The following is a 14,873-nucleotide window of genomic DNA, read 5'->3' as shown; positions in this document are numbered from 1 at the left end:
TGCACCTAGACACAGGAGTCCAATGTCAATTGGAAACACTGATCAGAAAAGGAAGAATGGCTGTCATGGAGTCTTCTTGGCTCATGGCCTATTTTCTTCTTTTTCTAAAAATGTGTGCACTATCAACTGGAATTGAGGTTGTGCTACGTGGATGGCCGCTTAAGTCATTATGTACAACCAGAGACCTCATGGTCCCCCTCAGTGGATAACGCAACTGGCAGGTTCACTCCTTGATGGTAATGCGACTACATCAACTCTTGTGGACCTTGCTTTATGCAGACTTTTAAAAATAATTTCTTATGTGTTTAAAGCAGTAGTCAATAGTCCTAAGTATCTACTATGGAGATTTCTAAAACCTTTACCCTAATGATTTACACTGATGCCCTTTGCTTTACAAGGGTATACACTTAAAGACTGATTTGGTACCTATAAATAAATGAAAGAGTATTTCAAAATATATTTTTGGGAAGATCTAAGTGAAACAGCTTTTAAAGTGTATTGTGTAAGTGATGTAGGGGAAGAGAGAGGTGTTTTGGGAGGGACCCCAGGGAAATAGCAATCTGTTGCAGATTGTTTCCTGTGGAACACTGTAGGTGTCTTAGCCTCAGATCTGCAGAGCAATAGATAAGTGTGAAGATTATTGTAATTTATCATGTAAGAAAAATATTCTGAAAAATGTAAAATGTCATCAGTACCAGATAAAGTCTCTAGTGGGCCATGATAGAATCATTGACTGATTGCAGAGAAAAAGTCAGGAACCCCTGCCAAACTGTGCCTAAAGTCTCAGCCAGAGGCTGCTGATTCTTGTCCCTGTCTCCATGTGGTTCTCCCTGTAAGTTATCACAGTGAAGGGGGCAGAATTTTTTTTTTTTTAATGATTACATGAGTAGTCTTGGTTTGAGAACTTATAGCTATCATTTCAGTAAAAATGACTCGATTTCTGTAAGAGTCACACTGGTCAGAAGGGACCACTGCTTTGACAATCAACTCTAAATCCATACAAGAATGCCTGGGTGTGGGCTGGAGAGAGCGAGCGAAGAGGCTAAGAGTGCCTGCTGCTCAGGACCTCAGTTTGCTTCCCAGTGTCCACATGGAGGTCCACAGCCTCCTGGATTCCAGGGGATCTGATGTCTCCCTGGCCTCCCTGGTGCCAGGCACACACGTTGCACATACACACATGGAGACAAAACACTAAATACATAATAAGTTTGTAAAGAATATCTAGTCTAATACCTTATACATGCTCCTTTTTAGCTTTTCTGATGGGAAGAAACTTTACCCTGACTGGCTTAAATGTTCAAATTGGCATTTCCCTTGTGGGCAACAGTGGTGAGACTTCCTTGGTGGTGCAGAAGGCCTATAAGCTGAGGGGACACTGTTGTGGTCACTTATAGTTTACACAGGCAAGTCCTGCTACCACTGATGCTGGGCTTCCTGAAATGTACCTGGGAGTGAGGACGAGACGCAGATGGCTTCACCCTGGCTCTGTGAAATGACTTACAGATGTGTGTTTGTCTCCAAATTCTGTAGTTGGGAAACACCCCTCGCCCGTTTCTTAATGTCTTTTAATCACTGATGGTTCTCGGAGGTGCACAAGGTGCTTTTCTGTGTCCATTTCACACAAAAACCTTTTCAGCTCCTTGCCACAAATATTGGAATGACTTTGATGTGTCTCTGTTCCTGGAATTAAAGCCAAAATGCATTCAATTTGAAAGTGGAAGGCCAGCCTGGTCTCCAGAGCAAGTTCCAGAACAGCCAAGGCTACACAGAGAAACCCTGTCTTAAAAAACAAAACCAAAGGAAAAAAAGGAAGGAAGGAAGGAAGAAAAGAAAGAGAAGGGAGGGAAGGAAGGAAGGAAGGAAGAAAGGAAGGAAGGAAGGAAATGGAAGGCTGAGTACATGAGTGAGTTAAGGCTGCCCCCTCTGTCCTCCTTGTCCTCTCTGTTCCCTCTGTCCTCTTTATCCTCCTTGTCCTTTCTGTTCACTCTGATCAGTCATGAAGTCTTCTTTTACTGCTAAACATGTCGTTGAGGAAGATGGGGCTTACGCCATTCCGACTTGAGATTGGACCAGCTTGGAATAGGTGCTTTCTGTGATCATTTGAACATCTAGTATTATAAATAGTGATAGGGTGCAGGAACAGCCCAGGATTTTAATTTTTCACTGTCAATATGATGTTGGTGTGTTAGAAGTCTACTTCCTATATTTCCTAATTCTGAGCTAATGGCCATACTCTAGCTAGGCCTTGGATGGCTTTCATAGTCCCTGCTCACTGCACAGAGCTCTGCAGTGTGGGTGCTGTGTGACTCGCCCTTGTGGGGCTGTGCGCTCTATGACATGTAGCTGCATCCCTGTCTTTTACTCTCTAGATGCCCGTAGCTCCTCTCCAGTTATGGCAACAAAAGATGGCTGCAAGCATTGCCCACTGAGCCCGGGAGCAGGGGAACAGCCAAACTCTCTAGATAAGAGCCAGTGTTTCCTGTGCCAGCATTCCTCTGTGCAGGCTGTTCACCCTCAGTCTGGAGTCCGTGCCACTGGCATTATTATGAGAGAAGGTGACGTTTTACCATCATGCTGGAGCTGATCAGGTGTTTGCCCTTTGGTACAATGCTCAGTTTCATGGTCCCCACACAGTCTTAGAAAGCTCAGGCCTGGAAGCTGCAACTTCTCTCTGTAGGATTTTAACCTGAGTTTCTTATTCCCCTGCTCATTTTAGGACAATGGTTGATCACTTAATCTACCTCTGTCACTGTCAACAAAATCCAACTTAATGATAGATTTTGCTTTGTCTCTAAAGCTTAGTATTTGGATTAAGCTTTAGAAAATGTGTCATCCTGGACAGACTTTTTTTGCAGACTGTGTCAGTCATTACGTCTAGACTGTGTCGTACTGAGTCCTCACGCCTGGAAGTCAGCTGGGGCAGGTGTCAGTACTGCTGACCAGAAGGATGCAGTTCCTGCTCAGTAACTTGGGATACTCTCTGGGGCTGCCCTAACTGTGGCTCTGGAGTGGAAGTATCTTATTGAATAGGTGTTTGTCGGGGTCTGAAAGCAGAAGAGGGAGCAATGGAAACAATCTGTCTGTCACTGGCTCAGAGTCGGTGACATGGAAAACAGGGGAATCTTTTACCTGAGTTTTTCTTTTTCTTTCCTTTTTTTTCTTTAAGATTTATTTCATTTATATGAGTACACTGTCACTGTCTTCAGACACACCAGAAGAGGTCATCAGATCCGATTATAGATAGTTGTGAGCCACCATGTGGGTGCTGGAAATTGAACTCAGGACCTCTGGAAGAACAGTCAGTGTTCTTAACCACTGAGCCGTCTCTCCAGCCCTACCTGTTTTTTCTTGAGGTTTTTTTTTTTTTAGTTAGCTAGCCTAGAAAGTTTGCATTTAATCATTCACTTTGGAAAATGGGTGAGGAGTTATTGTCTCTGACTGAGGTAGTAGTTCACAGTTCACTGAGACTGTAAATAGTAACGCATGGGTAAAGGGAAAAAACCTGTCCTTCCAATGGTCAGCCTCAGACATGCTTGTCCTTTATGTGGGCTGAGAATGAGTGTGAATAATGAAGCAACAGCCAGTGCAGCAGTGAGTTGGACTTTCTGTAACAACTGACCAGATCGTAGTCCTTTATGTTTACCTAGTGTGCAAAGTATGAAAGCATAAGCAGAGACAGTTACACCAGCAGTCACTCAGCTTCTAGAATCCCATGCCTGTGCATCTATGTCTGCCTTTTAATCATCAGTAACTGTGAGAAAGGAAACAGAAAGGAAACCTAGAGACTTCTAGACTGATAGAAATTGGCTCACTGAACACATGAGAAATTCTGTTCAGATGCTCACTGATTTCCCATATTGGGCAGATTAGAGAGGACCCAGATAGCCAATTATGATCTGACAAAGATTGAACAAGAAGAGAGAGAGAGTAGAATAGATTTGCACATTAAAATTGTGAGTGTGGCTCATGGGAAAGAACTTCCAAAGGGCTGGGCCTGCACACAGATGTCCAGACTCAGACTTCAACCTTTGTGCTATAATTGCTGTCTGTCTTCATGGTCACTTAGGATTTTCCGCCTTTCCTATTTGGGTTGTATCCAAGGTCATCCCTCTGGGAGGGTGTAAAATAGCTTTTCTATTCAGAATAGAAACTTTGGCTTGATTTGGTTTTGGTTTTCCAAGACAAGGTTTTCCAGGGTGTCCTGGACCTCACTTTGTAGACTAGGCTGGCCTCAAAGGTAGAGATCCACCTGCCTCGGCCTACCTAGTGCTGGAGTTAAAGGCGTGCGCCGCCACTGCCTGGCCCATATCTAGATTTTAAATTTTCATTTTAGTGTTGGCTACATTACACGGTAGGTCTCCAGTCAGTGGGAGACCCTGCCTATGACGCTGTTGCCGAGTGGGCCCACTCCTGTCAGTGGCTGGTGGAGAGCAGACGGCACACACAGTCCACTCGCTCCCCCCAGGCTGTCCTTCATGGCCAGGGGCATCATTCTCAAAGCTCGACTTGTAGAACCATGGTCATTGTGAAGAACATTTTAGCATCTGTTAATGCTTTGGTAAGAATCTTTTATACACAGGACTTTTGTAGCATGACTTTATGACTAAACATATTGTGCATTAAATTATTTAGTAATATTGAGTTTCTGAATGTTATTTTGTGAAACTTGTTTTAAAATAGTAATAAATCATGTTATTTTATAAAAAAAAAAAAGTCCTCCAGTTATTATTGGTTAATACAGAGTAACTCACATGATACCTGAGTTCTGAAGCAGTTCCACTTTAGAGTGGTAGAGTCCATGCATGTGGTGACGGGGCCAGGGAGGAGAGACGGGGAGAGAGCACAGCAGGGGTGGGTGGGGAGACACAGACTGGTTGGTTGATGGAGGCAACAGCTCAGTGTGAAGCCCTAGCTGTCCTAAAACCCACTATGCAGACTAGGCTGGTATCACACTCAGAGATCTGCCTGCTTCTGCCTCCCAAGTGCTTGGATTAAAGGTGTGCACCACACTCAGCTGAACCAGTCTCTGCTGATTCCTTCCTCACTTAGCACCAGTGAGAATGTCCCTGGCCGACTTTCTACTGGAAAGAGCACTCCATGGTCAGCTCCCCTGCCCTCGACCATCCTTAGTAAAGGTTAGCCGAGAGACCCCTGAGAAGCAGGGAACCCCACAGTATCAGGAGCACCATACACATTCTGCCAGTGTATAGTCGGTGCTCTCAGTCAAAACATCATTTAGTTACAGAATAAAACTACCACGCAGTTTCTACTATATCACTGATAAACCTTTCTAAAAAACTAGAATTTAAAAGGTTTTGAGCTTATAGAGAGAAAACAAATTAAATCATAGTTACTTCTGATTAACTGTTATCTTGCTCAAAGGTTGTGTGTCTGTCAGCATCTCAGGTGACTGAGGCAGGAGGCTGGGCAAGCTCAAGAGAAGCCCAGGCTACAGAGGAAACTCTCCTCAGAAAGACGGGGAAGGGAATGCATGCCTGTGAGCCTGACACTGGTTCATGTTTGGTATTACATATGGATGCATGGGCACGAAGGTATGCACAGTTCTTATATTTAATTAAATAGTCAAATACTTTTCCCTCACCGGGTGCAATCAATCAGCTATCTAAAGAAAGTATATTAAACATGTTGGCACAAGCGTATAGAATATCAGCACTAGGGAGGCTGAGGCAGGAGATTATAAGTTCAAAGCCAGCTTCAGCTATATAGCAAGTTGCAGGACAGCTTCCTTTATACAATGTGAGACTTCTCAAATGACAAACCAGAGCAGTGGGCAGGCCTGGGGTACAGTGGTAAAGTGCCTGACCTGCATGTGACAAACCAGAGCAGTGGGCAAGCCTGGGGTACAGTGGTAAAGTGACCTGCATGCGTGTGGTCTTAGGTTCACTCCTTGCTACTGATGAAAACAGTCTAGCAACTACTGAGTTGAGGTTGCCTTGGCAGGACAGTGTGGGCTGCTGAGGTGGCACAGCATGTAAAGGCTGCCACCATCAAGCTGCTAACCTGAGTTTGATCCCCCAACCTACATGGTGGAAAGAGAGAGCTTACTCCTACAAGTTGTCCTGTGTCTTCCCCATGTTTTTGTCCACAGTCAAAACTTGGACTATGTTCTTATGTGAAGCCAAGGATGCTGACAACGTGAAAAATACAGAATCCATCCTTGGTCTTAAGAATATATATCTAAGTATATGAGTTGGGAGTGTGGTTGGTTAGCACGTGATTGCAGAATCCAAGCATGTGTAAAAGTGCAAGAAGTCAACTCTTACGTTGAGGGACCCACATGGTAGGAGGAGAAATTGGGTTCCTGCAAGTTGTGCTTTGACCTCTGTATTCATACCATGACATGCACACCAACATCCATACACACAAGATGTTTTAAAAATCTGGAAGAACATATAAGAATATTAGCATTTACAAGCTAGCAGCAGTCAGTTAACAAACGGCACCAGAGTCCTGTCACCCCATTCTCTGCCCGTGCGTCGGTGCCTCCACGAAGCAGAACCTCAGAGATAGGCAGCCATGTTGTCCACGGTACACCAGCTCCAGTCTCAAACCTCAAGAGAAAATTTCATGGCATTTCCAGATTTACCCAGGAGCTCAGAGGTGGGCATCTGCCATCACTGAAATGTATAAAATGGCTGCCGGGAACCAAATACTGTGCACACACACAATTGGACCATTGCTTCTGCATTGAAACACTGTTAGTCACACCAGGACTTTAAAAGGAAAGGTTGCTAGATAACCTAAGCCTCAAATCAAATTTTTGTCAAACTTCATAGAAACGTATCTCTTCAGTCATTATCACTTGCCTTGAGGAAGTCACGTGAAAATTGGACCCACTGATTGTCTGCCTAGAATCCCAGCCCCCCGAGAGGGAGGCAGGAGGATCACAGGTTTTAGAGTACTAGCCCTTGCTACATAGTGAGACTGTATCTAAAAGAAATAGCTAGGAGGAATGACTCAGGCCTGTAACCCCAGCTCTGTGGAGGCTGGAGGCAGGAGGACTGCTGCAAGTTTAAGGCCAGCCTGGGCTACAGAGAATTTCAGGGCAGCCTCAGCTACAAAGAGGGGCTATGACAAAACAATCAAGGAACTGGCCAACCAAGATATGTAGGTAGCATTGCAATTTAACTTCAGAGAAAGGAAGGGTAATTTTTTTTTCACATGAGCAAAAGTCCTTGTTACGAGAAAAATACATGGAGCTAAATTAAACTGAAAAATGAGAATTTTCAAATTTTTATTTTGTATACATCTATTCAATAACTTCAAACGTAGAACCCTTAGCATCAACATGACCAATAATTAAATGACCAATCTTTGGAGTGGGGGAAGGGTAGCTTGTCCACGGCCACTCCCCCTGGGACTTATGTCTGTATCTTCCACCGTGAGGAATTGATTGTGTAGGTCTATAAAGGTGCATTTTTCTAACACGACACTTTTAGGCCGAGGATACTTTTCAGGGAAACTTTTCAGGGAAGCGTTGAGCCATGTGCAATTAGAAATCTGTCTTTTCAAGATGAGTAATATCATCTAATAGAATCACCTTCTTTCCATCCATACAAATGAGCAACGGTGTACAGTAAAACTATCCAGGGCTACTGACATAGAGAAGACGTTGTACTGGACAGCCTGTGAACCGGGCGTGCACTTAGCGTCAGAACTTCACAACCATCTTGACAGGAAGTGTCACAGCTTCACGTTTTTCACAGCTGTCAAAGATGTCACCAGGAGGGCTGGCATCAAGCATTCACTTTCGGCAGAATGAACCACCTTTACTACAATTCTGTGAATGTTACCGGAATATGAGGGCCTGACTTTCCTCTCCCGTCCCTCAGAAAACAAAAAACCAGAAGGAGGCTGGGTGTTTACTTTTAGTGGCAGGCTTACTAAAACTTCACAGGGATATCAAAAGCAGCCTGGCCAATCCTGGGACTCATAAGTGCCCCTCCAGACCTAGCTGCAAGAGTGCGGCCTCAGCCTCCTCCTCCTCCTCTTTGGCTTCCTCCTCTCGAATTTGCACCAATAACTGGAAGAGGTTGGGTGCAGGCCCTTCCGAAGCCCTGGCCAGCCACAACTGCCTTCGAAGCGCCCCGCTGTGGTTGGCCCCAGCGATGATCTGCTCCAGGCGGGCCTGGTTTACTTTGTCTTTATCAATGGCCCCCTTGGCCACTACCTTTTGCAACAGAGGCTCCAGACGGATAACGTATGAAGATAACTTTTCTCCTGGGTTCTGGTAAGTGTTCAGAAATCTGACCTGTGCATCTCTAGAGCTTTCCACACTCCCGAACACCTGCTCGAGAGCCTTCAGGCATTCTGCGGTGGTTATGGCAGGGTTGTTGGTCTTGAGGATGCGGATGACATCAGCAGCCGGGCCTCTCAAACTCTCCATCAACCGCCGTCTCTTTTCTATATCAGACACCTGCCATTCCTCTATGACTTCGTTTGAGTGCTCCAGCCAGGAATCAAAGGTCTCCTCGCCAGGCCCAGGAATGTCCCTTCCGGAAAACAACGTCAGCTTTTTATACCATATGGACTCGACAAGAGGTTGAATAACATTATCCAAAATATAATTGAGCATCTCTGCTGGCATTTCCGGGCCTGGAGCTGGAGCAGGGTTCTGAAACCCAAGCACACGAGCAACATCTTGCACGGTCCACCCTTCCCTAGCTAGAAAGAGGTGCAGCCTTTCCAAAAACTCTGCATCGGAAGTAGGGGGCTTAAACAGAACTTTCCAGAGCCCTCCTTTGCCTGGCATCTCCCTGGGGATCAGGGAGTAATCCACTGCCCCAGTTAGCTCTAACAAAGCTGCTTTCGCATTTTCTTCCCTCCAGAACATTCTCCCCAGTACTCGATAGGATACCTGGGGCATCGCAGTTTGGAGGGTCTCTTCGATTTCGGTCTCATCGCAGTTCACAGGGATCCCCCAGACCAACAGAGCTCTCTGGGAGTTCACATCCATTCCCCTGCACCAGTCTTCCAATAGTGTCATAGCCATTTATCCCAACTATTAAGGGTGCCAGTTCTACAGACACTGCTTGGACTGGCTCACGCTGCTATAGGGCCTAGGACAATACAACATGCTCTCCTCCCCCTGTAGGCCAGGGGGCGACAAGCTTCAAGCAACCACAATTACCAAAAGACACCAGAGTTCCGTCTCATCCCTTCCGGGTCCCAAGTCAATGCCGGGAGCCACGGGACACTCCACCTATCACTCGAATGTGGCCCCCTTTGGTCCAGGCAGGGGTGGACTGGCTGCAGCTGTGCCTTGCGTCACTGCTTTGAGAAAGGGAGCAAGGTGGGCTCAAGGCTGGCTCAAAGCTGCAGGCTCCGGGCGGGAGATGGCTGGGTGTGGTTGCGGGGCGTGGCAGTTCCTCCCACCTCTCCCCGGCACCGCTGGCTAGCTGAGGGTCACGCGAGGCCGTGGCTCAGCTACACCGAGAGAGGCTGCACTCTGAGCACCGGGACCTGAGACGGCAGAAAGCGCAGGAGGGAGGAACCGGGCTGGAGGCAGCTCTGCTCAGCACTTAGGGCCGCGCGCTCCTGCAACGGCCGCCCTGCAGCTGCAGTGGAGGGCGGAACCGGTCCGCTCGCCTCCCCAGTGTCACCGTGACAACTGTGTCCATGACGACGCGAGATGCGCGGGCTCCAGAGGATCTGGCGGTTGCTATGGTGCCAAGAAGGAGCTTGAGGAGTCTACCTTATGACGGCACATTTCTTTTTACATCCCCCCCGCCCCCCGCCTCGTACTTCCCAGATTCTTTCTTAACAATATTGCTAAGCATGTTTTGGTTTAATTTTGCTGTGGACTTAAGTTGGCCTTATTGATACGCATCCACCACGACGGACTTGTCTCATATCGCTCATCCATTCTATGCGTTCACTCTTTGCTGTTGAAAACACTGACTCTGACTTCTGTGAACCACCTGAACCCACTCTGCAACCGTTCCGCTTCTCCCCACAAAACTAGAAAAGAGAATTCCATCTACTGGTTCCTGTGTCTGACTTAGCTTTCTTGTCTAAAGTAAGTGTGTGTGTGTGTGTGTGTGTGTGTGTGTGTACAAAACCCCCTGACCACTTATCTTTGTAGCCAGGCAAACTGCAAACATTTTCCCTTCTTGTCCTTATTGACTATACAGGATAACAAAACAGAATGATTAAGGCTCAGAAAAGGGGGCTAAGCTCCCGTCAAGCAAAACAAGGCCTATCAGTCCCAGCTGGTAAAAACACCCCTATAAGAATGTGCTATTCAACAATGTTTTTTTTAAAACCTTATTTAATAAAAGGTCTTAAGATACAGAACATTCAAAAGTAAATAAGTTACATAGGTACATTACAATCACATCAGCAAGATTCTCTTTAGTGTATTAATTTTTTATATAAAAAGCACACAAAAAATAAAATTTTCAGTCTGGTCTATCACAACTGTACACAAAGAGGTAATATTTATATGTATGTACACTATTTTAATATGTAACAGTCTTTTTTAAAAAGAGTGCCACAGGCAACAAACACATGAAAGGCAGTGTCTGACCATTTTGTTTCAAAAAAAAAGGAATATACTTACTTTATGCTATTAAAATATTTGTACAATAATTACAGACTATCAAGGCTGTTCTGTGCTCTGTCCTCTCCAACAAGGCCTTTAACTTAAGAGACAAATGAGGAAAACTAACAGCTGCAATTTTTTTTTGAGGCAACTAACACAGCCAAATGTGGGTTAGATACAACTGTTTTTATAAAAATATGCATACTTCCTGTAAAAACCTAAGGGGTTAGGCTTTGCCAGTCTAGTAATAAATAACAACCCAGAAAAGTGAGCCCCAATAAAAAATATTTAAACAGCTGAGGCTTGAGTATGTCTTGTACTCTTCCTCCTCTGTCTTTAACATCTGGCACATGAGAAAAAAGAGGTTGACTGAGGCAGTTAAATATAGGCAATCCCTTTAGACATCATCAGCACAGGGCCTCTGTGCCAGGACTGGAGGTGGGGCAGCAGAAGGGTGGTGGGTATGTACCTTAGCTATGAGGGGTCTGCTGAAGGCTTAGAGGACAGTAGTAAGGGCAAGAGACCTCAGAAATGGTTCAGAACATAGGCACTGTCAGTGTCATGCCCTTCTCTGAATGCAGGCAGAGGCTGGGAGACAGGCTGGGAAACACGGTGTAGGGATGCTATTGTAAAACAGGGAGCTCTGAACAGAAAGAACGAACAACAGAAGCCAAGCCCAGTGTGTTCATATGAGAAAGCACCAGTAAGGATGTGCATCTCCACTTTGAAACAGTTCGGTTTCCACACGTGTGCGTTGGAGCAGGGGCCCCTCTAAAACAGTGTCTGGTGGGATTACTATCTAAAGGTACCATCTTCATTTTACTTTTTTTTCCGGCTATGTTCATCTGGTCTCTGTGAACTTAGAAAAGCAGACTTGCTTTTTCTTATTGAGACTTCTAAGGATTAGTTGGTACCACTGAACAGAGGAGTCTCATGGGACTGAAGGTTTCTGATATCGCCTGTCCACCAAGGGGCCTGAGCCAAATATGGTTTAAATAGAAAAGAACCTTGGGAAACAGAAGTGGCACTTTGGGGCTAAGCTGTGAAGGCACTCGTTATACAAGTGATTTAGAAGACATCCTAAACTTGTTGCCCTCCTGCTTCTAGAGGGTACCAGATTTTTGTAACCTCAGGACTTCAAGTTCATAGAAGCCCATGAGGGAAACAAACAGGGAAACTGAAGGTTAAGGTATCTAGGGGGACAGTTTTGTTACTTCCACAGGCAGCTCTCACAGAACCATAGTAATGCATAAATGAATGTAAGGAATACCCAATAGTCCGTAGCTTAAAGACAAAACCCACCTCTATTTCCAGTTCCCAACAGGGCTGTAGACTCTTTCCTAAGGAATGGTGAACATTTTCAGCTCTTTACTCACATGTTCAACAGTCTGACACGCAGTCACTTAGACTTTCTTCTGTACAACTGAAGTTAAGTGATGGCATCAGAAAAGTAACTTTAGGCCCCCTATGGAACTGGAAAGCGAAGAGGACTCTAGAACATTCCAACCCTTCAGTAATTCCATGCCAAATATGGTTTCTTCAAGCCAGAATCCAGACTGATAACTAAAACTAGAATTCTGGCCTCTTGCCAGCTCCCTTGAGCATTTGAAAGTACGGAGAGGGCAGGATGGAGACCTGCCTTTGAACTCACCCACATCTGCTAGTTTCCTGTGACCGATAACACTCCCCACCTTCCCAGGCAGGTCAGTTTCTATCATTCCTGCAGCCAAGAGACACAAGGTAAGGGACCCCAGGGCCTTGGAACTGGGGGAGGATTTGGGGATGCCAAGAAGGTGCCTTATTTTGGGATAAATGCACTTGGGCCTCTGGAAAGCAAGAGGCCCCTGGTCCCTGAGGATGTTAAAAATTAAATATTAAGAAATAAATAAATAGTTCCCGAATGACAAGTCAAGGAATAAAGGCTCCTGTCTAACCTAGTTAGGAGAGACATCTTCCTCCTAGGGAAGGATCCGGAAATCTCCAACACGTAGTATCTGTGTGTGTGTGTGTGGGGGGGCCTGTGAATATCAACATAGACTGGGGTGCAGTGGGAGTAACTGGCAGCTACTGAGAACGACAGGCAAGAAGGAAGCTGGCACCAAAGAACAGGCCAGGCCTCTCTAGGACCTGCTTGCTTGAGGCTCCTTTAGCAGCCTTCAAGACCCAAAGGTATAAAATGGTGGTCATGGGCTTATCAAAAGATCCCTCGGGCCTAGCTCTGCATCTTCTGGCCTCTCAACAGTTCCCCTCCATGTGTAGCAGGATGGGAGCCGGGCATGAACGCCAAACGTTTGAGAAAATGTTAGCAGCCCCAGACGGGCTGTTAGCAAGCAGCAAAGGGTTTGAAACAGCTCTCCGAGATCCGCCTAAGGAAGTGGTGACCTTCAGACGGGATCATTGGAGTGGCTCCGGCCTGAGCATGACTGCACAGAGACAACAGAGGTGTTAAGGCCACCACTCTCTAGGGAGTCCCTTCTGGGGGGCTCAGGGAAAGGTCTGCACAGCCTTCCAGGTCCTCTGGGGAAGGAGGAATAATGCTGCCACGGGCTGAGCTTGTGCTTGGCTTGCCATGGTTGCTCACTAAGGACCTGGGATGAAAGAGGCACAGATGCATCAGCAGAGGTCAGAGAAGCACTACGGAGCTCTTCCCCGTTCCAAAGGCCCTGGCCTCTCAAGGCTCCAGGAAAGCAGAACTACTCGACACAAACCAGATACTCAGAGAACTGGATCCTGCAGCCCTTAACACTGTCCTTGGCCTTTGTAAATAAAAGAGCCTGTTTATTTTTCATTATCGTATTTGTTTTGCAGAGCAAGGTCCAAGTGACCCTCTCCTGGCCCCCTCTAGAGGCTCCAGGTCCAGGGTGCTGGGAAGCCCGGCAAGAGAGTCCAGCAGGGCCTCAGCCCTTCTCCCCTTCGCCACTCTCTTCTCTTAGTGCCTGCTGATGAGCAGCGGCCGCTGCAGCCTCCTTCTCCTTCAGCCTCAGAGCTGCGGCCTTCTTCTCCTGCTCCGCGTGACTCTTCATGTGAGCACTGCGGCTCTTCACCTTGTAAAACACCCTGTAGCCGGCAGGAAGGGCTCGGGTGAGAGCACTACCCCTTCACTCTACTCCCTCAAACCCCAGCCTGTCCACCTAGCCCCTACCCTAACCCCGCCCACTAGGGGAGGATGCCGCTCCGCCCCCTCCCGCCCCTTCAAACCATGCCCGCCCCGTGACATCATTACCCTGGAAACCCACTAATCCAATCAAAAAGCAGATCCCCAGAGCCCCGCCCCCAGCAGCATCTAAACCCTCAGCTTGCAAGTCCCTGCCCCAACATTAATGGTTCCTGTGGAGACAAGAAGGGACTTCTCACCTGCCGCACTTTTTACAAGGGAAAGTGTTCTCCTGGTTTTGGGTTTTATTAAATGCCTCCGGTTTTTTCTTCTTCTCTGTGAACGGCAGCGCCCTTCGTGACTTCCCCGGCCCCTCCCTTGGCTTCTCTGAGGTCTGAACACCTGCAGACCCCGGGGCATTGGGTTCATGGCTCCGGAGAATGAGGACCTCATTGGCCTGGAGACAATCAACAAACAGAGTGTGTTTTAGAGGCAATTGTGGAGTCAGAATTCTGGCATTTCAAGGAACAGAGGACCCTAAAAAGTCACATATTCCTGCCAAATGGTCAGGAACAGGACCCGTTGGCTGCTTTCAGGAGGCCACTGGAGCTGGCTTCATCACAAAGTGGCTGACACAGTAATTCTGTGCCACACCCTGGCAGTTAATACTTCTGACTTTGTGTTCACGTTTGTTTGTGTGGGTTTTTTTTTTTTTTGACATTTAATCCAATCTTATCTCCATGCCAGAGAGACATGTGTTCACAAGATGTCCTAGGAGCCCTGTCTCCAGAAAGGGACAGATGTAACAGTCACTTGCTGAGGAAGTACTAGGAGGGAGAAGAGAAGAGAAAGAACAGGTATCGAGAGCAGAGGAGACATGGTGTGCACCCCAAGGAGGTTACTGCTTTGGTCTCAGGCCAGAAACCCCAGATGGCCATCAGAAGTGATAAGTGTGCCCTGGGTCACCCTTCAAAGTGTCCACGAAACAGGAGAACTAGACAGCAGACACTACACAGCTCCTGGCAGGACAGCAGTCAAGCCCACAGGAAGCAAGCAGCTGTGTCTGGCTGACAGGTGTTCTGCAGGTAGAGTGTTCAAACATACTCCCATCTCTCCGACTTCCTGGGAAAAGTCTCTGACAGGGAAGCTAACTGTGGTACGTTGCTCAGTCTGGGAAGGGGACAGAGCACAGAGACCTGGGGTGTACCTTCAGCC

The 14,873-nt window shown here is 46.8% G+C and overlaps 2 protein-coding genes across 3 annotated transcripts in view; both read right to left on the bottom strand.

Moving 5' to 3' along the window:
* Nucleotides 1–7,244: 7,244 nt before the first annotated feature.
* Nucleotides 7,245–9,574, bottom strand: Pnma1 (PNMA family member 1). The gene has a single exon (XM_028782186.1). The coding sequence runs from the start codon at nucleotides 9,011–9,013 to the stop codon at nucleotides 7,952–7,954; it is 1,062 nt and encodes a 353-aa protein (XP_028638019.1). The 5' UTR covers nucleotides 9,014–9,574; the 3' UTR covers nucleotides 7,245–7,951.
* Nucleotides 9,575–11,407: 1,833 nt separating this feature from the next.
* Elmsan1 (ELM2 and Myb/SANT domain containing 1) overlaps nucleotides 11,408–14,873 on the bottom strand; it is a 68,930-nt gene continuing 65,464 nt past the window's right edge. For both annotated transcript variants that reach the window (XM_028782146.1, XM_028782147.1), the window contains exons 12-13: nucleotides 13,919–14,115; nucleotides 11,408–13,621 (exon numbers count right to left, since the gene is read on the bottom strand). In XM_028782146.1, the coding sequence (XP_028637979.1) occupies nucleotides 13,462–13,621; nucleotides 13,919–14,115 (357 nt within the window). In that variant the 3' untranslated portion in view covers nucleotides 11,408–13,461. The remainder of the gene's footprint in view (nucleotides 13,622–13,918; nucleotides 14,116–14,873) is intronic.

This window comes from Grammomys surdaster, unplaced genomic scaffold, assembly GCF_004785775.1.
Source record: "Grammomys surdaster isolate TR1022 unplaced genomic scaffold, NIH_TR_1.0 721, whole genome shotgun sequence".
NCBI lineage: Eukaryota > Metazoa > Chordata > Mammalia > Rodentia > Muridae > Grammomys > Grammomys surdaster.
The sequence above is the reverse complement of the archived record's forward strand: the minus strand, read 5'-3'. Positions and strand labels throughout refer to the sequence as shown.